At 50.1% G+C, this 22,017-nt stretch overlaps 6 protein-coding genes across 6 annotated transcripts; 3 read left to right on the top strand and 3 right to left on the bottom strand.

The window, feature by feature from the left end:
• Positions 1-206: 206 nt before the first annotated feature.
• Positions 207-2,310, top strand: F5J12DRAFT_727519 (MFS general substrate transporter; the record flags this gene model as incomplete). Its single annotated transcript, XM_051741811.1, has 11 exons — positions 207-368; positions 418-479; positions 546-738; positions 788-888; positions 940-1,102; positions 1,154-1,203; positions 1,252-1,432; positions 1,499-1,633; positions 1,691-1,906; positions 1,970-2,071; positions 2,128-2,310. 11 exons carry the CDS (start codon positions 207-209, stop codon positions 2,308-2,310), a joined length of 1,548 nt encoding a protein of 515 aa, XP_051595322.1.
• Positions 2,311-6,009: 3,699 nt separating this feature from the next.
• F5J12DRAFT_727548 (uncharacterized protein) lies at positions 6,010-6,372 on the top strand (the record flags this gene model as incomplete). Its single annotated transcript, XM_051741815.1, has 2 exons — positions 6,010-6,151; positions 6,209-6,372. The coding sequence occupies 2 exons, from the start codon at positions 6,010-6,012 to the stop codon at positions 6,370-6,372; spliced, it is 306 nt and encodes a 101-aa protein (XP_051595321.1).
• Positions 6,373-8,281: 1,909 nt separating this feature from the next.
• Positions 8,282-11,403, bottom strand: F5J12DRAFT_727514 (chaperonin 10-like protein; the record flags this gene model as incomplete). Its single annotated transcript, XM_051741810.1, has 6 exons — positions 8,282-8,398; positions 8,451-8,560; positions 10,424-10,708; positions 10,763-10,949; positions 11,011-11,089; positions 11,150-11,403. The coding sequence occupies 6 exons, from the start codon at positions 11,401-11,403 to the stop codon at positions 8,282-8,284; spliced, it is 1,032 nt and encodes a 343-aa protein (XP_051595320.1).
• A 329-nt stretch (positions 11,404-11,732) lies between these two features.
• F5J12DRAFT_907547 (chaperonin 10-like protein) lies at positions 11,733-13,003 on the bottom strand (the record flags this gene model as incomplete). The annotated part of the gene is made up of 5 exons (XM_051748952.1): positions 11,733-11,855; positions 11,913-12,295; positions 12,361-12,547; positions 12,604-12,685; positions 12,747-13,003. The coding sequence occupies 5 exons, from the start codon at positions 13,001-13,003 to the stop codon at positions 11,733-11,735; spliced, it is 1,032 nt and encodes a 343-aa protein (XP_051595319.1).
• Positions 13,004-13,172: 169 nt separating this feature from the next.
• F5J12DRAFT_786457 (uncharacterized protein) lies at positions 13,173-14,966 on the bottom strand (the record flags this gene model as incomplete). Its single annotated transcript, XM_051743452.1, has 10 exons — positions 13,173-13,453; positions 13,551-13,637; positions 13,675-13,733; positions 14,207-14,241; positions 14,331-14,351; positions 14,411-14,428; positions 14,474-14,624; positions 14,676-14,714; positions 14,749-14,881; positions 14,954-14,966. 10 exons carry the CDS (start codon positions 14,964-14,966, stop codon positions 13,173-13,175), a joined length of 837 nt encoding a protein of 278 aa, XP_051595318.1.
• Positions 14,967-19,453: 4,487 nt separating this feature from the next.
• On the top strand, positions 19,454-22,004 carry F5J12DRAFT_472386 (pyridoxal phosphate-dependent transferase). The gene is made up of 10 exons (XM_051739594.1): positions 19,454-19,492; positions 19,550-20,005; positions 20,085-20,392; positions 20,451-20,509; positions 20,584-20,627; positions 20,683-20,786; positions 20,848-20,941; positions 21,004-21,191; positions 21,285-21,493; positions 21,551-22,004. The coding sequence occupies exons 2-10, from the start codon at positions 19,888-19,890 to the stop codon at positions 21,780-21,782; spliced, it is 1,356 nt and encodes a 451-aa protein (XP_051595317.1). The 5' UTR covers positions 19,454-19,492; positions 19,550-19,887; the 3' UTR covers positions 21,783-22,004.
• The last annotated feature ends 13 nt before the right edge of the window (positions 22,005-22,017 follow it).

Genomic DNA, 22,017 nt, shown 5'->3' with positions numbered 1-22,017 from the left:
TCTCATCGCAGTAAGCATCCTTCACACAGCGTTGCAATCTGATATGACACAGACCCGGGTGACTTGGTCACTGTGGTTTCACGTGCAGCGCTATCTGCATTCCCCACTTATAAACCCACGGAGGGCCACGAGTAGCTTCAGTACAATTTCCCCTTCTTCCCTTTACCCTCAAGGCGCACTTCTCATCTCCCCGCCTTGTGCCCGACATGCAGGACCTTACTATCATACCGACAAACTCGACCACTGCCACTATCCACGTCGTTCCGTTTCCGAACGCAAAGGAATCGGTCGCTGACTTTCCCAAGAAAGAGTCCAGTGTAGACCCCTTCTTGATACGCTTCTACGAGAACGATCCTGACAACCCGAAGGTGAGCCTGGAAAACACTTCCCTTGCACTTGCTGACCATCCATTCGTAGAACTGGTCATCGGCGAGGAGATGGTATCTAACGATGTTCTCAGGCCTGCTCGTCCTCAATGCGTACGTGTGATTTCTCGGCCTTCACCCCTATCTCATCACTCATTCACTACGTCGCCTCGACCACAGTACTTTTGCAAGTAGCGCCCCATCAGCAATGCTGCCGGCATTGATGGAGCACTTCACGTTCTCTTCCGAAGTGGGCAACCTCGTTGTCTCGCTCTTCGTCGCAGGGTACTGTGTAGGTCCGCTAATATGGGGTCCACTATCTGAACAATACGGCCGGAGACCCGTCTTTGTGTCTACATTCTTTATATATGTCGTACGTCGCTCCACCTTCTGATTCTCCCAGTGCTGATTTCGAAATCCAGCTTTTCGAAATGGCATCTGCGCTCGCCAAAAATACTGGTTCATTACTTGTATTCCGGTTTCTCGGAGGTGTATTCGCCGCTTGTCCGCTCACCAACTCTGGGTAAGTGCTCACCAGCCCCCCTCATACACATCCTAAATGTTGGTTATCCAGTGCTCTGTTAGGTGATATATGGGATCCAAAAAGGCTCGGCATTGCAATGTCTGTCTTCTCGGTTGCTCCGATCGCTGGACCGGCTATTGGCCCGCTCGTGGGCGGCTACCTCGCTCAGAACAATGTGTCGTGGCGGTGGCTATTCTGGATTCTCACCATCTTTGTGAGCAATTTGTCTGGTCGATGCGTACCTTTCGCTTACTGATGACGTTAGGCTGGTGTATGCTGGGTCTTCATCGTATTGACCCTCCCAGAGACATTCCAGTAAGTAGCCTTCTTGAACAAATCGTGCATGGTTGCTAAGGAGCATAGACCTATCATTCTCGTACATAAAGCACGGGACGTGAGGAAGCGGACGGGTGATAACAGATATTACGCTCCCTTCGAACTACGAAAACTCTCTTTCGCGCAGCGTATCGAAAGTATCTTGGCTCGTCCCTTCAAAGTGTTGTTCAGCGAACCGATGCTTATGGCTATCACGGTGTATATGAGTGTAAGTTCTTTCTTTGTCGTCATATTACGTCCCCCGACGCTGACGCCCTGCTATCTGACCTGGTAGTTTGTGTACGGATGCCTGTATATGTTGTTCGAGGCATACCCCATCGTCTTCACCGAAGGGCACCAGATGAGTGCTGGTTCGACGGGACTGACATTTCTCCCAATCTTAATCGGAGGAGTGTTCTCCGCTGTCCTTGTACGTCCACTTGTTCACCTCAATACCCTATCTCTCACTCTAATTAATGGCGGACAGTACGTCGTCATCTTCAACCCCAGATACGAACGTAGAGCTCAAGAATTCGCCCCAAACCGCGTTCCTCCGGAATACCGTCTGGAGATGGCGATGGCTGCGGCCCCTTTCTTTGCCATCGCCTTTTTCTGGTTCGCTTGGACGTCTTATCCTAGTATAAGCATTTGGGCACCCTTGATGTCTGGATTGTTAGTAGGGTGGGGCGTGTGCTGGATCTTCGTGAGTGTCACCGTTTCATTTGGGAGTCGTTGGGCTGATTGATATTGACGGCGATGATTGTAGCTCTCGCTCCTGAACTATATTATTGACGCTTATTTGATGGTTTCCGCGTCCGCGTTGGCGGCCAACACAGTAGTCCGGAGTCTCGTTGGTGCTGGATTCCCGGTACGTCCATCTCATCACCCCATATGCGATTCGACACAGCGCTGATTGGTCAACAGCTCTTCGCTGACCAAATGTACAACAAGCTTAATCCCCGATGGGCATCAACACTGTTAGGCTTTGTTGCCTTGGCTATGGCACCCATCCCCTTTGTGCTGTTCAGATTTGGTCCAACGTTGAGAATGAAGTCCAAGTACGCACCTTCGGGAAAGCCTCCAGCGGCAGCAACTAGTGCAGCTTGACGGATGTTTGTAACATGTGGACGTGTGGGTGCGGGTGGAGGAACATTTGGAAGCTATAAGATGTGGCTCATAAAGTCCGGGTGCTGGAAACCCTGTCAATATTAAGACCATTTTGGACCAGGACATATATATTTTATACACACTAGTAAACGTAGCTCGTTCTATTCATACACATAGTAATAACATTGTATAAACACGAAGACTTGAATGGCCTCCCTGGCTTTGAAGCATCGTCAGTTTAATATGGCGCTGTCCAAAGAACTCAACAAGTTGCGGCAGAGCTCAGGTTGTACATCAGAACCCGAAACAGTTGCGGCTGAGATCAGATGAACAGTGGTCAACTTGATCTCAGTGGCAACACTACTCGCGATTCCCTGTGCCGCCAGATAAGGGTGAGCGATCTTGCAGAAGAACTGACTGCAGAAAAGTATGAGGATCGTGATCGTTGCTTCCAACATGACGCACCAAGCACTGGACACCTTCAACTTGGTTTACCGTAGCGTTCACATACGTTAGCCCCATGCCAACCGGAATAATTTCACTGCAATCAAACAGTTAAGGCGCGCATCCTCTTAACTGTGTGGTTCGGAGGAGTAGGAATGAACAAACTTGATACAAGCCAGGAATAACCCATAGCATTTGACCGCCCCGGATATCCTAACCGTTGTCCAACTCGGTGGGAAAAGTGGTGTGTGGGAATACGTCCCGCCATGTTAAATAAGTCAACAAGTCGCCATCTACCCGCTTCGGAAGATAGCACCGACGCACGGCGATCCATACCCATCGGGGGACGGGCTCATCAAGGCCAGTGTAAAGAGACACGACTCAGTTGCGGAGACCACGGTATCTGGATGCTGGCTCTCGACTGAAAACCTCAACAACTCTCGTTGGATTTGGCATTATCACCGAAGATCTAGCTATCTGAAAAGAATCGCGCCAGATTCAAGCGTCATCACTTTCGACACGAGGTAATGAGGAAGTACTCACGAGGACCTTGACTGGGATGAGAGACTAACCTGATTTAAGAGAACGGAAAACCACGACAGACAGCTTGTAAGATGCATACAAAAAGATTGGAGAGTTTTCAGATTTCAAAGCACGACTCCTAGTCTTTCGTCGAGGGATGAGCACGACACTTGTCGAAGACAAGGATGGTAAGGTTTACAGCGTCAACCCCACAATGTAACTTTTCCCAAGCCTCCTCTTGAAATGTGGGTAGCGGGGTCGGAACCTGGCCATAAAACAGGTTGAGCCGATCTCCCGCGACTGGAGACCAGTGACCATTGCGTTTTGTTCTGAAACGTTTACAAATGGCGAATACTGTAGGGATTGAAGCAGAGTTTGAAATTGAAGCAGGGGAGCTCTCATCTCAATACGGATACCCCTTTCACGATCTTGTAGATATGATGTTGCAGGAGGTTCCCCCAAATGGTAGAACATGCGTCTTGAAGCTTGCTGAATAGCTATTGGCGTGATTCATCACGCCGCAAAGTGCGTGTCTGTAAAAACTGTCATGTCTTGGCCTAGGAATAACAGAGAATTGAGAGTTCGAACCATGTTAGGGCTCTTAAACTCACCAGAGCCCAAATTGAGACCCTGGCATCTTTTCCCACTGCGACAAGCCGCTGATATTCCAGAACATTTACTGGCTTTTGCTGTGATTTGCTATCGTCGTTGTCGTCTTCGACTACATCACACGACTTATGCTTGACGGGGTAAAAGCGAGAGCTTTAGTTTGGGTAGTCTGGTGACCGGGTAGGGCTAGGCTAACTTGCACTCAACAGTACCGCAAGTAAATATCGACAGTGCACAATGATCGTTAGAACTACAATATAATGCCGCAGGTCACAGCCAGCGGCGACCCGTAGTACTTGAGAAAATTATGCGATCCAACAGAGCGATGACTCCATCTTGTCAAGCACAATCGGACGCGCCACGAACCACTACTTAAATGAAAATCTCCAGTAACGATGATGGACTATTAATATTTTTGATCCGGGACGACGGGCTGATGATGAAACAACACGATGCGTATGGAAGAAGGGCGCCGAGGTGCGGGTGAGTGTCCAACCCGTATAATTGTTGCAGAAAGGAATTTCCCCTCGGCATCCACTTCATAGGACCTCCGTCCACGCGTGCCTATGAAACCTGCTGGTTGCAGCAATACAGACGACGTGGTACAACTGTGCACATGCCTCCAAATTGACTAAGACCACCCTCAAACACTTTCGCCTCCGCAGGTGACTACAACTCGTAGGTGGTAAAGTAGCATGACTTCGAGCCTAATGTAGTGACAGAACAAACAGCTGAAGAGTTTGAGACAGTGTTAAATGTCTGAACCTTTTCAGCGTCAACTCCTTGCTCGATACGTGTTCCCCACGTGAACCCAACAATCGCCGTTGTTCCTATACGTATAAACACGAATGTACGGCTTGCATATCCATGCCCCATGATGGAGTCCCTTGCTACTATTTCTGCGGAAGGGTTAGAGTTCGATCCCAAGGGCTACATGGTCATCTGGCAGGTATAACTCATCTAAAGACTCCACAATCTCAGATTTTCCGGTGTGACGAGTCTGTACGGTTCGTGGTTGCGCATTTCTACGCCGCTGACAACTTGAATATCACAGCAGGTCCCAGCGCCGGATGTGATAACAAATGTTTGAAAATATGTCCCCGCCACTCCAACTGGTAAAAACACAATGCATGAACCTTTAAATAACGTACTTATCGAAGGCAACACCACTGCTGTACTAATTTTTCACCCATGATCCGTCGAAGCACCATGCGACAAATAGAGCAGTGACTTTGGCTGACGAGTGTCATTCGCCACCGGCCTTTTTCCTTGTGCTAACTAACCTGCCTCGTGGCTTCTGCAAGGCAAAACACGTTGACGCTTCTCACTAATACCGAGCTCCACCCCATTCTCTTATGTGGAAGTTGACGAATGGGACTCCGAGCTCTGAGCGAGCAAAAATCTCCGATCGTTCGTCCAGTGACACCCACAGCACCGCATTTCTTTCATTTTACTCTGGCAGTCATTTGGACTGCATCATTTATCACAAAGGCGACCGCAAACAGGCGACGTGGCCGCAGTAAAATTCCGGTTTTCACTTTAGGATGGAGCCCAAAAACCTCAAGACTTCCCGTTTCGATCTTTTCACCTGACAACGAGGTGACCCCACATTCTCCTCGTGGCAATCTCACATTGCGCAGGCCACATAATGGGCTTTGTGAGTGAGCGCTGTCGTCGGAAACCTCTACTATTCCGACGTCATTCATGTCCTTCAATCCTGTAGACGTGTTGCTTAAAACCGATGTTCCTCTAGAATCGCAGGAGGAAAACTGTATTTCTCAACAAAGGCCAGATATTATGGGTCACCCGGACCTTCCAAATTCTCCGCTCCATCGGCGCTCATCGCGCTCCTCAACCAAAAATCAACGAGGGAGAATGAGTGACTCTGCGAAACGCGAAAAGTCTCGTTTCCCTTGGGTTTCTCGGTCGTCGCCGTCACCGTCATCTTCGGCAATCTCCAATATGACCCCGAGCTCATCGTCCAACGATGTTGATTCTACTCGTGACATCATTTCATCCCTCAGCGTCCGCTCGCCGTGCTCCAGCAACTTGTCACACCTCCCGGCAGTTTCCCCGCCAATAAATCACTCCCGCCGCTCTCCACCTCCGGGTTCTTGCCCGGAGATGACGACGCAGAGCTCGAGTACTCTTCACACTTTCTCTGTTATGCTTCCGCGTACTATCCTACCTGAGATGATTACAGTCTCTGCTAAAAAGGGCGACAGATTGGATGTAGTAGCAGATGCATGGCACATGGAGCATGACTGTGAGTACAACGTTTCTAGGTGTACTTGTCGCACTCAACAAGTCGGTCCACGGATAGGTCATTACGGGTGGGAAATCGGTTTTGCACCTGGTGACGCGGACATGTCTACCGTTCGTGCTAAGTTAAACCCGGACGGCGAACTTACCATCGAAGTCCGGCGGCGTCCATTAGGACAGACTTGTTTACCTCCAACGGGAATGGGACCTAGGTACAGCCTTTGATTTCCGTCGCCTGCCTGCCTGACGAACATATCTGGAGTCTTCCAATTTCCTCGCCCGGGATCTATTGCACTATCTCCAACGCCGATGGGCACGCTTAAGTGGTATGTACTAGTGGTCGTGTATCTATTGTGGTAATTCTAGTAACGCATGGGGAATTTATACCTGCTGCCTTATACTTATCGCGGTGCGCTAAACGGATACAATATTATCACTTGCCTAATATTTTTTACTGAACTCCGCTGTCTCCGGCCACTTGTATGTGTGATATTTTCTGACAATCAAATATTTCGCGCAGTTCTCGTGGCGGGACCACGAGTATGCCAATGTGAAAAGCTGGAGTTGGCCTGTCACCGGTGCCACCCACTCCTGGAGAGGCAGTGGCAGGCCTCTAAAACCGTCAACATCTCGAGCGAAGATACTCGCCTGTATGGCGTGTTAAGTACCAGCTGTCTAGCTAACAGGCGAAGGGCTCCTTGATGCAGCCGAGTTTCCACAATATCGCACGTCAGGGAAACGGAGATGTGGGACCTTGGTGAAAGCTAGACCCTGAACGTTCGACCATAAGCATTGCAGAAGAGGAATTCTGACGACTGTCTTGGGGTCATTATCGGAGAACGAGTACAAAACAAGGGAGAGGGATGGAAAGGATATCCATCAAGAACTGGCACGTACATAAATCAATCCCCAATGCCGCTTCCTCAAGGTTCTGCGTTCTCCGGCATGGTAGCATCGCCATGACACTGGGATTTTGAGCTGTTCTCTTGGAGAAGGGACACGAACCTTGATGCTCGTATGCATGACGCCGCGTTGTTTGTGGTGGGAACTTAACTCTGGCAGATGGAAGAGCACTTGGGTCTTGCATACCCGTCCTCCCACTGGACCCTGCTTGTGCAATGCGTTTACGAAACAGCAGGTACTCCCACGTAGCTCAGGACTCCTCTGTTTCGCGAAAGAGAGTATATCACGGTCACTCTGATAACGTGTAAAAGGCCCTGGGGAAGTTCGTTGTCAATATGCTGGTAAGCCACAGAAGGACGCCACCAAGCCTTGGAGCAGTGCCTTCAATTGATGGATGGCGTAGTATACAGACCAGTGACGTCAGGTGCGACAAGTAACCTCCGCGATACCTTTATCTAACGCCGGGACCTCGTTGGTTACCTGTTGCAGTAGGGCTGGGGACAGGAGGTAGGGACACAGCATGGTGCTCAGTGAGACGGACGAAGATTCGGGCATGCACACGTACGGTTACACACACTAGCCTACCGTGTAACTTTCTACGGGCTCAGCTCATCGCTCGCGAGGTTCTTTCCCACTGTTCCACTGTGCAGGAGTCTCGTATCGAGTCAGCCGTTATCGCAAACTTGCGTTCTGAACGCCACTGAACTGTTCCACATCAATGAAGATTCACTAACATTGCAGCCGTTCTGCCACACACCTGTCCACTGGGAAACGAGCTAATAACGCCGCATCCATGTACTTTTGCCTGTCTATTGCATGCTTCCATGGTCATAAGTGAGGAAGGTCAAGAATTGGGGTGCACCCTAAACCCGTGTGTACCGCCGCGAAGCAGTGGTCGAGGGTTTCGGAGGAGCTCTCGCTCAAATACCACTCCATTCGACCAACGGGCTGTGACTCCAGACCCTATGGCACTCACCTTTGTAGATTATTGTCAATGTACGGCCTCTGATGGAATATTCGCTGCCATCACAGAAGTCTCCAGTCTCGATCTCAGCTTACTCTCAGCACTGCCGGCAGTTGACTGCGTACCAACACACGCTTGACGAAAAAACCAACGGAATACACATATGTGTCGGAAAGGGAATGCAATTGTATATGAAAGCCATTTAGATGGGGGACGTATCACACGCACTATCCGACTTCGAAGGGCCAGTATGTAGTTACTCTTCCTTTACTCTTGCTGAGGACGAGCAACCAACTTTACACCACCTGCGTCGCCTTCTTTCATCCTCCTCAGACCCTCCGGGATTCCAAGTAGCCCATCGGGTAAAACTTCGAACGGGCCCGGCTGAAGGACAGGAGATTAGTACCATTCCGATTCGATATATCAACATTCAAACCTTTATGATCTCATCCTCTAGCCACTGTTCCAGGACTCTCCATGCCTCCTGACATAGATCCTTGTTCGCTGGAGCGTGGGGGGTCCCTTGAACTACCACAACTTTACGACCTTTATCCTGATCCTCCTCGACGGCAGGTTGAATGGTCACAACTAGCGTCCCATTGGACGCAAGAACATCAAAGGCAACCCGCTGCGTCTCCGGCAAAGCGACTGCGTCGTACGCAACATCGATTGGGGCTGTCGTGATACTGGCGATGACTTCCTTCTGTTACCCACTAGAAAGGTGCCTGTCAACAACGTGAGTTGCTCCAAGCGCCCTGAGGTTTCCCTCGTGTGTCCCAGATGCAATGGCAATGATAGGAGAGAATCCCGAGCAACGAGCTAACTGGACCACTGCGTGGATCTAAGACGCATTCCTACCTCACAGGTTCTTCATCCCTTATCATAAGACCCGACAGAGGAAGACGTGCCGGAGACTAAAATCGGTTTTCCCGAGTATCTGTCCTTTCCATCTTCCGTCCATGGCGGCACGAGCCCTGCGCCGGAAGTGTTGGAGTACAGACCTACTGCTGCCGTGTTGAAGGTTAATGGCATAGTAGCTGCCTGGTTGTAAGTCAAACTCGCAGGGATCTGCAAGTACGTCACCAGTCAATTGGGAAACCCGCGGCACAGAAGGGCACGTATACGCATCCCAGCTGTAAAAATGGACGTTGTGAGTGCGTATTGCTGAAAACCTGCTTGGTCGTTTGCCCGGTTTCCACATGCAAATCTGTTTGCCGTATGAAACCAAGGAAAGGCAGCCCGCAAGGTGTCGAAACGCTTACACTCTCTGGCCTTTTGTGAAACCGGCGATTCCATTGCCAACTTCCACTACCTCGCCTGCTATGTCTGACCCCAGTACGGCGGGGTACACACTGACGTGGCCTCCGCCTTGTTGAATCTTCCAGTCGATATTGTTCAGAGTGGTCGCATAGACCTTGACCAACAGTTGCCCCGGACCAGGGGTAGGGATCTCACATTGACCTACAACAAACTGACCTTGCTTTGATTCTAAGAAGAGCGCTTTCTGTAACTGCGTGGCGGTAGTGATCCAACGTCGATATGAACGATCATACAATTGATAAGCTGATATGATCTCATAATAGAAGCTGCTTGTCGGGTAAGGATCGGGTGCAAACCGATTAACGATGGCTGTTCTCCCACTACGGCTGGGACATCGATTAAGTTTACGATGAGCCTGGAACTCAGCTCATAACGCCGTCAGTGTGAGTACTACTACAGTACCACGTTTCCAACGAGGGTGGTTGAGTATTAGGGTGCGTGGTAGTGGGTAAGGGTTACGGAGGAGATACTGACACAGTCGGTGTTCTCCCTCAAATACCATCCAGTGGACTTCCATTCTAACCTGCAACTCGCCCCCACCTTTGTAATTGCCAACATACGGTCTCCGGCGGGATACTCAGTACTAGAACTGATTTTCAAAAAAGCTCAAGTCTCGACCAAAGCGCAGCTGACTTTGCTGAAACGCTTAGGTCGACTCCACCCTAGCACGCACTGAGACGCGTCTGAATGAAAACGAACACGATATTCTAGGACGAATGAACTGGACAGGTAAGAAGCGGGAGAACATACGCGCGAAAGGGCGATGCTATCGTACACTGGAAACACTACCAACTTTGCAGGCTCGCTTTACCTTTACTTTTCCTGAGGATGGGCGACCAACTTTACGCCCCTCACTTCGCCTTTCCTCATCCTCTCTAGGCCCTCTGGAATGTCATGCAGTCCTTTTAAGTCTTCGAACTTGTTCGGCTGTGAGGAAAAAAGTCAGCGACCTTGCGATGCAATATGTCGGCGGTGCGACCTTTATGATGCTGCGGTGTAACCAATCCTCCAGGTTACTCCACAGACCCTTACATAGGATTTGATTCGCGGGATGGTGAGGACTCCCGTAAGTTGCCACGACTTTGCGACCACTGGCCTGACCCTCTTTGACGACAGGCTGAAGAGTTGTAACCAGAGTCCCATTGGGCGCAAGGACGTCAAAGGAAACCTGCTGTGTGTCCGGCAACGAGATAGCATCATACGCAATCTCTATGGGAGCTACCGCGGTGCCGGTAATGGCTTTCTTCAACTCGTCGCTGTTGCCGTGCCTGTCAATGACGTGGGTTGCTCCAAGCGATATGAGGTATTCTTCATGAATTCTGGATGCAACCGCAATAATGGGCGAGAATCCCGAGGCACGAGCTAGTTGGATCGCTGCGGTGGATTTGTCAAAGACGTGTTCAACATCTATATTTCCTCAACTCTTACTGTAGCACCCCACGGAGGAGGAACCGCCGTAGACCAGAATTGGTTTTCCGGGGTATTTTCCTTGCCCACCTTCCATCCACGGCGGCGTAAGTCCGGCGCCCAGGGTGTCGGAATACAGGCCTACTGCAGCCGTATCAAGGCCTAACGGCACGGTAGCTGCTTGATTATACGTCAGGTTTGGCGGGATCTTCAAGCACACATCGTCAGTAAACTGGAAACACTGCGGCTGCCAGAGCATGTGTGCGCACCCCGGCGGAGAAAGTGGAAGTTGTTAGCGTATACTGCTGGTAACTGGCCTGATTTTCTGTCAGGAGTCCATGCGAGAGGCTGTATATCGTGCAATGCTGAGAAAGGTAGTTTTTCTTTCGACATTGTCAAAATGCTTACACCCTCTGTCCTTTAGTGAAGCCGGTGACTCCTTGACCTACTTCCACCACCTCGCCTGCAATATCCGATCCCAGTACGGCGGGATATCTATCAACGAAAATCCCAAATTGCTGGATCTTCCAGTCGACAGGGTTAAGAGCGGTCGCGTAGACCTTGACCAACAACTCTCCTGTTCCAGGTGTAGGCACCGGACGTTTCCTCACGACAAACTGACCTTGCTTTGACTCCAAGAAGAGTGCGTTCTGTTGTTGCATGGTCGCAGCGAGATACACTGTCGAGACAGGGGTATGAAATGGTTTTATATGTCGAGTCCAATTTGTAATTACTCTACATCATAGTCTCTATTTGCCAAATGGCCAACCGCCATATTCCATTTCGGCTCGCCTGTCTAGCTCGATATGACGTGCCATGACGAAAGACCGTAGGAATCTTGTGGCCATCCTGAGTCGGATATACCGCATTGAAGGCGTTCTCCTAAGACCATTCACTTGCTGATGATGATATGATGGTGATGATATGAGGTCAAGGTCACTGACGAGATAAGATAAGATATGCTATCAGACACGAGGAATTTTCCTAATTTCTACCTTTCAGTTTCTGGTGGGCGTGCTACCAACTTAACACCATCAGTTTGACCTCCTTCAAACCGCTCCAACGCTGCACCTATCCCCTTGAGACCCCCGGGTACTGTTTCAACGTGATTGGGCTGTGAAAGGGTCTGGTCAGCGCTGTGTACATGCATGCTGAATTACGAGAGGCTTACCACAATCTCGCCCTTTTCGAGCCACTTAGACAAGTGCAACCAAAGCTGCCTGCCCGTTTCCCAGTTCTCTTCCGTGTGTGGGTTCCCATTGGTGTGAATCACTCTGTGTCGGTCGTCGATCACAGAGGGCAATGTCACCACGAGTCTTCCCTGGGGACCAAGTAGTTGCCATGCCGCTTCCTGTGTTTCGCGAATGGAAACTGTGTCGTATATCACGTTTATTGGAGCATTGGTTATCCGCTCCACAGCCTGCTTCAGTGCAGGAAACGGGAGATATCGATCGATGACATGCGTAGCGCCGAGATCCTTCAGATAGTTCGTGTGTTTAAGCGACGCCGTCGTGATAATAGGGCAAAAGCCGGACATTCTTGCCAGTTGTATCACTAAAGGCAAGATTATGCTCAGGAACCCGCCGCCACATCATATGCCATAGAACGGAATTGCTTACCATAGTTGCCGACTGAGCCTGCGCCGCCGAATATCATAATAGGCATGCCTCTATACTTTCCAAGTCCGCCATGCTTCCACAGGGGCACGAGGCCCAGGCCGTTCGCCTTCCCATACAGCCCAATGCTTGCTGTTGCAATGCCTAGTGGCAGGGCTGCCGCTTGATCGTAAGACAGACTGTCCGGAATCTACGACGGTCCCGTTAATATCGAGGAGGATCTAGGATACAGACGACGGTAATTACCTTCGCAGCGAAGTCGACGACGGCAATGGCATACTGTTGGAATGTTGACAAATCATTGTCATCATAAGCCCCGTGGAAGAAGCTGTTGAATGAGATCAATCTTCTTTGCTCTCTAACCAAAAAGAATCACCAAAGTGGCTTACACATCATCCCCAGGGTCGAATCGTGTCACCCCTTCCCCGACTTTTTCAACGACGCCTGAACCGTCGCTCCCAAGGACAGCGGGGAACTTGGTGACGTAGATTCCACGTTTCTGAGCCTTAGCATCGCTAGGATTCAGAGCTGTAGAACGGATTCGGACGAGGATTTCGCCCGGTCCTGGCTCGTTGGTTTCACGAGCGCCAATAACGAAAGGAGACTGCCTTTGAGGCAGGATCAAAGCCAAGTGCTTTCCAGTCATGACTGAGTAAGAGTGTTCAAGTTCGGGTAAGGGTATCCAGGAGTTGTTGTCCGATAACACAGAACCATGGGCTTTATATGCTGTATTTATGCTGCATTAGCATTGCCTCGGCTCACGGCGGGTATATTAAAACCTCGTGTTGGCCTTGCTGCGTAGGGACACCAGGGATCTAAGTGGGGTATCCCAGAGTTGCCGTGAGCCACTGGTCTGGATCATTGCCGCCGCGGCCCAGGGTAACAGCCTTGCCATAAAATGGAGTGGAAAGCAGATACACCATCTGCAAAGCAATGCACTCGATCCTGTAAGGCTCGCTTTTTGCCATTGCGCAGCCACAGAATGTTGAGATGGGACGATGACAACCTCCCTCAATTTCGAGGTCGGTCACCAGCGAAATATTATTGAGAAGCGGAAACGACCCGTCGATAGGTGGCCTTGCCGTGAGTTCCGTATCTGTAAGCAGAAAAAGAGGATTGAACCTGAATCATGAGACACTCTTGGTTCAAACAGGAACGGCACGGTGTCGTGGATACTATCCGGCCCAACGTACTCCTCAAACACGACACCGTTGGTGTACCGATGGCATCTTGGAGGTGTATCAAGTCTTCTTTGAATGAGAACGTGACTGCCCTCGAACCTGTGTATGGACATCGATAGATATTGAACTCAGTAACCTTTGATCCCACTTGCCATTGGGGAACGGGGGTACGGACGAATTTGGATCGACCACGAGCTATTCGTGATGTAAGTAGACACGCCAACTACATCCCAAAATAACTAGTCCAGGTTAGCAGAAACATCCACGTTGCAATAAGCGCATCCCCGGAAAATGTATTATAGAACATCACTTGACTCTTTCTACTAGGAAAAAATATCGCAGACTGAGCGGACATGAACGAACACCACCTGTTTCGCGCCGTTCAACGACAGATGATGTTACATACACAGCATCACGATATACGATCATTATCCGTTAGCTGAAAGCCAAGCATGGTGGGCGTTCATCGACTCAATCAGCATCATCCCAAGTGTGGGATCATCTCGCACGATGGTGATATTGCCATCTTCTTCGCCCCGGTGGGCCGAGGTGATACTTCTAGTGTTGGAGGATCGTTCCTATATTGTGTAGGCACACCTAACGGACGCCACTATGGATCCACGAAATCTCCCACGCGTCCCTGGTAGAGCCAAGACGTTGTAACGCACTTCGGACGAAACTCCCCCTTGTGATTAACAACGAACTTAAATGACACGTTAATTCACAGAATCGTCTGACACAGAATCCACTCGGTGTTGCAAATAAGTGGCGTTGAAGCACGAACATGCTCACAGAAAGAATCAATGCCTCAACCTGAACAGGGTCGTAAGTGGTCACAAGGGCATCACAGGATTTCAACGCCCCACACGCACATGTAAAAATCCGATGTACTGTACACACCTGCGTTCGCGTGGTATCGGACAACAAACACTCACCGATCTGGGAAAGCAAAAGTCTGGTGGATTACGCAAGTGATTCGAGGGTTGTGGTGTGGAGCAACGGTGGGGTTTCGCTATTTTTCTTAGAGATTCCGAGCAGTGCGCGGAGTGGAGACGTGGAGGATCCACTGCATCGATAGGCTTAACGCTGCAGGTGGGGTTTGAACGCCTAAAGAGTGCCATCGGAATCCACACGCACCCCTGAGTGCCACCTACTTCTACAACACTAGGCAGAACACTAATGTGGCATTCATTCAGCAGGACGCACATACCGTGCAAACTTAGTTAACGCTTTAATTGCTCGAAACGTGTTTCCAGGAAGTTCCTGCCGCTGACATCGCATGATGTCAGGTAGCAAGTCATTCTTTGAAATGACGGAAACCGGTGGCAGTGGATACTCGTTTTCTGAAAGGCGTTACTTAGCGTGATGTTATCCCGATTCACGCTCACGCCCAGCGACAAAGCCGGCAGACTTACGCTTATAACACATGGGCAGTAAGGAACGTGCTGCCGTTTACTAATAAGCACATAAGCAGAGCAGCCAGAACACATACAGCCGCGGCTGGATTACTCATCTTTGACCCCACCTATATCGCATGCTATTGCAACGAGCAAGTGAAGGAAACAACTTCTCCCGAACTACAAGTGGAACGTGCCTCGGATAATAGATACATGCTCTCTGATACATTTGCTTTCGGTCTCCGTCGAATGACTAGCATGACTGCGAAGGACCTTCACTATCATTATTGGCGAGGCTCTCGTCATACCGCATTCAGACTTCACTTGAAGACCGAAACACGCCCATCGCTTCACTAGTGCCGTCAGAACTGCAGGTGTACTTCGTAAGGCGAAGTCTAAACAGAACTTCATTTTGCTCATTGCCTTGTGAATTCCTTGAAGGCGACTGAGGTTGTGTTCGCAGTGTTACCCATGATGTCACCGTCTTGAGCTGTAATGAACGTTCTCCCGTTTTTGCCCGTTACCATGACTAGCAGAAGTCGCGTTCCCGCTGTGTCCCGGCAACTCGAGTACTCACAATCCGAGGAGGATTGAATACGTTTCTAAGCCATGTATGCTGAGGTAGACTTGCGTCCGCGGAAACCGTAGCCCTCATAGGAGGAGAGAATTTCGCCGACGCGGGTTCTTCAAAGGTGCGTCGTCACAGTCAGAGGATGGAGAGTTGCGATGTGTATGGGAAGGGGCTGTGTATTACAACGTGTCAGCGCCCGTTCCAGTCCGTGCGCGAACTGCGCTCGTCACTGCAGAACAAGTCGAAGTTCCGGCCCATCTGCCAGCGGCCTGTTGGTGAATTGAAGAAGTACTGATCACGTGACTCCAGCAGTCTCATTTTTTATGTACTACAAGATACCATGAGCATCAACAATCATGTAGGTTGAATGACTTGGGATAAGGCTGCAGCGACATAAAAACTAACTACGACCATTAACACCCAGCCCGCAGTGTGCTAGGATCGATCCAGCGTGACCCTCGGCATGACTAAAGCGCATTGACCATCCTCTGCGTTCTGTCAAACAGCTCCCACCTAAATTCCATCAGTCCCCTAAGAAGAATATAGTCGGTAAATCTCATCATCTCTACGTTTTCATCAGAACCGTCTATAGGGATCGAATTGGACGCCAGAGCCTGTGCATATTTGCTCAAGTTCTCTTCTCTTCGATCTCGAAACTCGACCAGCTGCGAAATCCGACGCCCAAGATCTTCGACGCGGTCCCGGTCAGTCTGGATCTTTATCCTTGCAGATCGATCAGATGTATTTGATGCATTACTGTGCCACGGAGTACGCCTTAGCTCTACAGGAGTGGCCGCCACGATCGAAATGTCAACGAGCGGGCCGCTAGCTCGCTCGAGGGCACAACTTCCTTATTCTCGAGGGTTCGTCTAGTTGCCACACGGATGGGCACGAAGAAAGGACCAACTATAGAGGACCCTTGTTTTTACCTCTATATTTCGGGAAGTCCGGCCGCCCACCTTCGTATTTCAAACTCGAACTCGAGCGATCAGAAGTCGGCCGTGTTCTCCGTTTTGACAGCTTGCCATAGATCTTGCCCGTAGGAATGAGGGTTGAGTTCGTTTCTGGACCGAAGCCGATTCCGGATGTGATGGATCTCCATGCATGTCCTTCATTTTGGGGTGACTAAGCTGGTCCTCGAGCGCACCCCTCGAATTTGAGCTGACCATTACAGGTCTAGACTGAGACGGTTAACTTCCTTCGGGCATTCCGTCGCGTTTGCGCTCGTCGGACAATGGGGTATGATGACTTTACGCTTGCACAAAAACTGTGTTGGGGTTCTACAGAGAAAAATCGGTCGTTTTCGAGAAAGCAATGGAACGGAGTCCACGTGACACCAGAATGTTTTTTTGGAGCGCGACGGAAACTAAACTCCGAGCCCTTGTCTGGGACCCTTCATCGTCACTGCCATCGTGCTGACAAATAGAATGACTGGTAGGTTTAAACTTCTTGAATCGTAACACGGACGACGAGGGAGATTCGGAAGACTTGATTGAGAAAGGCTGATGAAGGAGGCGCGCTCGCCCTTCCCGGAGTTGTCTTCCTTCCAAACGGTCACACTACTGCCTATGTTCGCATGGCATGCTCGCTTTCCGTGGACCACCGCGTTGTATTTAGAACGGCTTCAGGTTATCAGCCTGAAAGTGAGGGAGAGTGATAGCTGAGTTTGCGTGTCGGGCTGTGCGACGACCGCGTGTACATAAGTGGGTGGGCGAATCGCGTGCATGGCTGCCGTCACGCGATAAGATGTGTGTGGATGGCACGCGTCTTTGACGCGTAATCGAAACGTCTGAAAGACAAAGTAGATACAGTGCCATTCTCATTGCAGGTTACTCAGTACGATATATGTACGGTGATGGTGGACTGTCCGTTTCACGCATCAAGCTCAAGTGAGACGTTTCAGGTACCTTTCTCTGCTGAAGGGCGTGCATATTACGGAATATACTAGTCACCGCTCCCATTACAGAATCAGGCAGTCGAAGGCGAGCCATTCTTGCCTATCCTGAGAAAGCCTTTAGTATCCGTTGAGTGATTTGGTTTCTCCGGGTAGAGCTTCCCGGGAACCAACTCGGGAGATATGGTTGTTCCTTCATCAGTAAGCTCCGCTCTTGATGATAGATAGCATGTATAGTGGTATATGTATGGCGTCGTGGAACATTTCTGTTGCGCGGAACCTTTATGGATAAAATTCGGTCCTCAAGCCTCACATATGGAACGAAGATGACTCATGATGCACTCTGGATTGAGCCGCCCAGCATCGTGGTTAATGACAAACCTGAGTGGCAACGCAGCTCATAGCACGGTTTGACGGCACAGGATCGGATGTGACGAACGGGCAGTGTGCCAAATAATAGCATAATACCAACTGAATGAAACAATGCATCAGCCTGTAGTGTCATAAAATAGTCCCGGGTGCAATTACAGAATTCCAACGTCCGCATTGGAGCATTTATGGCGAGATGTACTCACCTTCCTCCGCACAGCATCGGGTAAAATACGCTTACCTTTGTAAGCGTGTTGGCAAGGTAGCCCGTGGTGCATTACCCAAGTGACTCAGTGGAGGTCGCAGTACGGAGCAACCTGTTTTGTGGAATGCGGTCTGTCTCTTCCAGCCATGAGTGGAGTGGTGAGTCCGAAGCAACATGGAATTGGGACGTCCAAAGGGCACTTATCATTCACACGCACAACGCGCTTGGGTGCCACTTACCAAGTTACTTCTACGCCACTCCTTGGAAAGTTCCTCAGTAGAAGACCGGAACTACCACGTTTGGTGGACACGGTTCTTCCCGGAAGTTGCCCCGGTGGTGATGCACTGACATTCGGCTTGCACCGTGTCAGAAGACGACGAACCGTCGATTCTGCCGGATCGGCGCTCGTCCTGCAAAGAGCGTTTTAGCATTGAATAATATACGCCTGCCCTCGCCCGCGTTGGAAAGATAGCGTATAGTACATTACCCAAGTTATTCGGGGGGATTTGGTAGGTACGCAGCAATATGTTTTGTGGAATGCGGTTTCATGTCTGTTTCCGCCACTTGCCAAGTTACTTCTACGCCACTGCGCGGAATGTTCCTCAACAGAAGACCAGAACTAGCTCATAACAGTTAGTTCCCAGTATCTGGGCACGTCCTTCCAGAAAGTTGTTCCGGTGCTAATCTCGCGTGGTGTCAAGACAGGACCGGCCGCCGGTTTCGCGAAATCTGCGCTCGTCTGGAAAGGGCGTTTACTCGACGGGCTGTCATTCCAACCCACCTTCTCATGTTCACAGACAAGGCCAGTGAGCGTGCGCATACAACACTCAAGCAGATAAGGAGCAAACGTTGTTCATCGACAAATAACGTAAGCACGCAATGACTGCAAGTGGAAGACATACGGACAGGCTTGCATTGTTCACCTTCTGCGCCACCTGGGCGTATGCTATTGCAACGAGTGGTGAACTAGACGAAACACAATGTTCCACAGACCTGGCGGTGAGCGGTCGCCAGGATACATCTACGTTCGATCTCAGTCAATTGAGTAGTGTAACTGCGCAAAAGCCCTTCACTGTACCGTCATCCGCGCTTTCGTCATAGGACCGCACTTAGACCTCACTCGAAGCCTGAAACAAGGCTCATCACTTCAGTTACTACGATTAAGACTGCAGGTAGGTTTTATATGGCGGAGTCTGAACGGGAGGTTATTTTTGCCCTTTTCCTTGTGGAATTCTGGAAGGTACTTGGCTGAATGAGTTTCTGTGCGGTAGTTATTCCAGGAAGTTCATAGTAGCTGCAATGAAATGTTCTCCCGTTCCTGAGAGATAGACTTGCTGTGACCGCAAGTCACGCTTCTCCAACTGTAATTGCTTGCTTCCGTGATATCATATGGAAGTTGATCATATTGGACACGGCAAGACGGCTTGTTGTTCTTGAGAGGTACACCGTCACCTTCACCGCGTTTTCATCCTAAACAGACAGATCATTGACAGTGGCGGAGTGTGCACCACCACTCTAGTGAGGAACATTACCTTCATATCATAGCTTCTCTGCACTCATTCTCGTCCCTGTAAGAACACTGCTAGTCACCGCAGGCGGCTGATGCAAGGTCGATGGCGACGGAGGCTTCGAAGTTGCAACTGTAGTGATGTCACCTAGTGCTGGTCACGTGGATCCTCGCTTCTCTGGAGGTGCCGTTGCTGATCTCCTAGCAAATTCAACCCGCTAGTGAGTGTACTAAGCAGTGGCTGTCGTCGTCGATCATTGCATCGATCTTCTGGAAGGGGCACTGCAAGGTGATTGAATTGGACCTCGCTTTGGACGATCCACCGCATTCGTGTGATCATTTTGCCGGGCAACCGCGATAACTACGATCACTAAACATCTAACTGTCGTGATCAAGACCACTCACCATGACTATCGCGGCTGCTCAGCCTAACCACGATCCTCAGCGTTCGGTCAAACAGCTCCCGCCGGAGTTCTATCATTCTTTTTTGTCCAAGGCAGCCAAGGAGCGCAAACCCAGTCCGAGTACGTACTTGTCTTACTCTCAATGGCATTTCAGAGCCAGTGGTGCTTACTCTAAACCGATATGATTGATCTCGTTCAGTTCGTGGGTTATACCCATTAGAAGCCAAACCAGGCGTCATATCCTTCCTAGCAGGGAAACCCAATGATGCCATGTTCCCGTTCCAGTCATTCTCCTTCACAGCGACTTGTCCATCTAACCCCGGCGAATCGACGACTGTGTCGCTCAGTGGATCGGATCTCGCAGTGGGATTGCAGTATGGAGCAACTGCTGGTCTTCCACGCTTGATCGATTGGTTTATGGGCCTACAGGAGCGTTCACATGAACGCGGACGGGATGAGGGGTGGAGATTGTCTGTGGGCACTGGATCACAGGATTTGATATGGAAGGTCAGTCGGTGCGCAAAGCCAGGGCCTTAATTTTTTCAGGTTAATCCGTTGCAAATAGGCTGTTCAATCGCTCGTTGATGAGGGGGATCCGGTTTTGATCGAGTCGCCAGTTTATGCGTGAGCCATTCCCACCATTCAGCCAACTCGGATTTTGGTTACAATCAAGTGCTGATATTTTCCGTGTTCGTCAGCGGTGTCATTCCTATGTTCAAGGCCCTCCATTGCGAGGAAAATGGTCGGTCACATCTCAACTCACTCATTCATCGTTCATGCATACCAGGTATCTGCAGAGGTCGAAACGGATTCTAACGGCGTGTGCTCAGATTCTCTTCGATCCATTCTCGAGAATTGGCCAGTTGAAAAACCGAAACCGAGGATATTTTATACAGTTCCGGTTAGTCTGGATCTTTGTCCCCACTGATCGATCGTATGTGTTTGATGTCATATCGATCTAGTACGGCTGTAATCCAACAGGAATGACAGCCACGATCGAACGTCGCAGAGAGGTCCTCGAGCTCGCTCGAGAGCACAACTTCCTTATTCTCGAGGGTTCGTATAACAGCCACACGATCGGAACAACGGCAGGAGGACTAAAATGTCTAGTACTGTAGACGATCCTTATTTTTATCTCTATTTCGGGAAAGCCGAACGCCCATCTTCGTATTTCAAACTCGAGCTCGAACAGCCTGAAGTCGGCCGTGTTCTCCGTTTTGACAGTTTGTCAAAGATCCTGTCTGCAGGGATGAGGATCGGTTTCGTTTCCGGGCCGAAGCCAATTCTGGATGTCATAGATCTCCACGTATGTCCTTCATTTTTGGGTGACAACTGGGCTGCTTGTTGCGCGTTATCTCCTACATACATTTCTGTCTGTCGCTGACAAATTTGGGTCTAGACTGCGACTGTGAACTTGCAGCCTTCCTCCCTTGCTCAATCTATTGCGCTAGCACTGCTAGAACAATGGGGGTATGATGGCTTCTACGCGCACACCAAGGCTGTGTCACAGTTCTACGGAGAAAAACGGGACGTTTTCGAGAAAGCGATGCGAACACACCTCGGTGGTCTTGCAGAGTGGAGTACGCCTGAAGCTGGAATGTTCTTTTGGTAGGTGACGACGGAAATTGCGTGCCCATTTTTTTTCTCATCCAAGGGACTTGGCAGGTTCAAACTCCTCTTGAACCCTGACTCGGACGAAGAGGGCGATTCAAAGGAGTTGATAGAGAAGAAAGCCTATGAAGGGGGTGTGCTCGCCCTCCCTGGAGCTGTCTTTCTTCCGAATGGTCGTAGGACTGCCTACGTTCGCGCGGCATTCTCGCTTTCCACGGAGGAACAAGTCAATGAGGCATTAGAACGGCTCAGGGTCGTTATCCTGAAGGAAAGAGGGAGAGTATAATAGCTGAGTTTGTGTAACACGCGTGTTATGTATGTGGGTGGTGAACCGGTGACTCTGCCTGCCTGCGTGACCGTCGACGATGAGTTATCATGGATGACATGCGTCTTTGATAGGTAATCGAAGTGTCCGAGAATCAATGTAATCAGAACACCCCGTTTTCATTAAACTCGGCGTGATATGTGTGTGGTGTCAAGATGAAACGTCTTGAGATGCTATCCGTCGAAGATGTGTCACA

Source organism: Pisolithus orientalis (assembly GCF_024613125.1).
Source record: "Pisolithus orientalis strain OTSU chromosome Unknown F5J12scaffold_57, whole genome shotgun sequence".
Lineage (NCBI taxonomy): Eukaryota > Fungi > Basidiomycota > Agaricomycetes > Boletales > Pisolithaceae > Pisolithus > Pisolithus orientalis.
The sequence above is the reverse complement of the archived record's forward strand: the minus strand, read 5'-3'. Positions and strand labels throughout refer to the sequence as shown.

Bases quoted from the DNA above. Each gene is read 5' to 3' on its own strand.
- F5J12DRAFT_472386 (XM_051739594.1), top strand. From the start codon at position 19,888: ATGACTATCGCGGCTGCTCAGCCTAACCACGATCCTCAGCGTTCGGTC. The intron at 20,006-20,084 runs GTACGTACTTGT...GATCTCGTTCAG, and splicing joins GGAGCGCAAACCCAGTCCGA to TTCGTGGGTTATACCCATTA. The intron at 20,787-20,847 runs GTTAGTCTGGAT...ATATCGATCTAG, and splicing joins GGATATTTTATACAGTTCCG to TACGGCTGTAATCCAACAGG.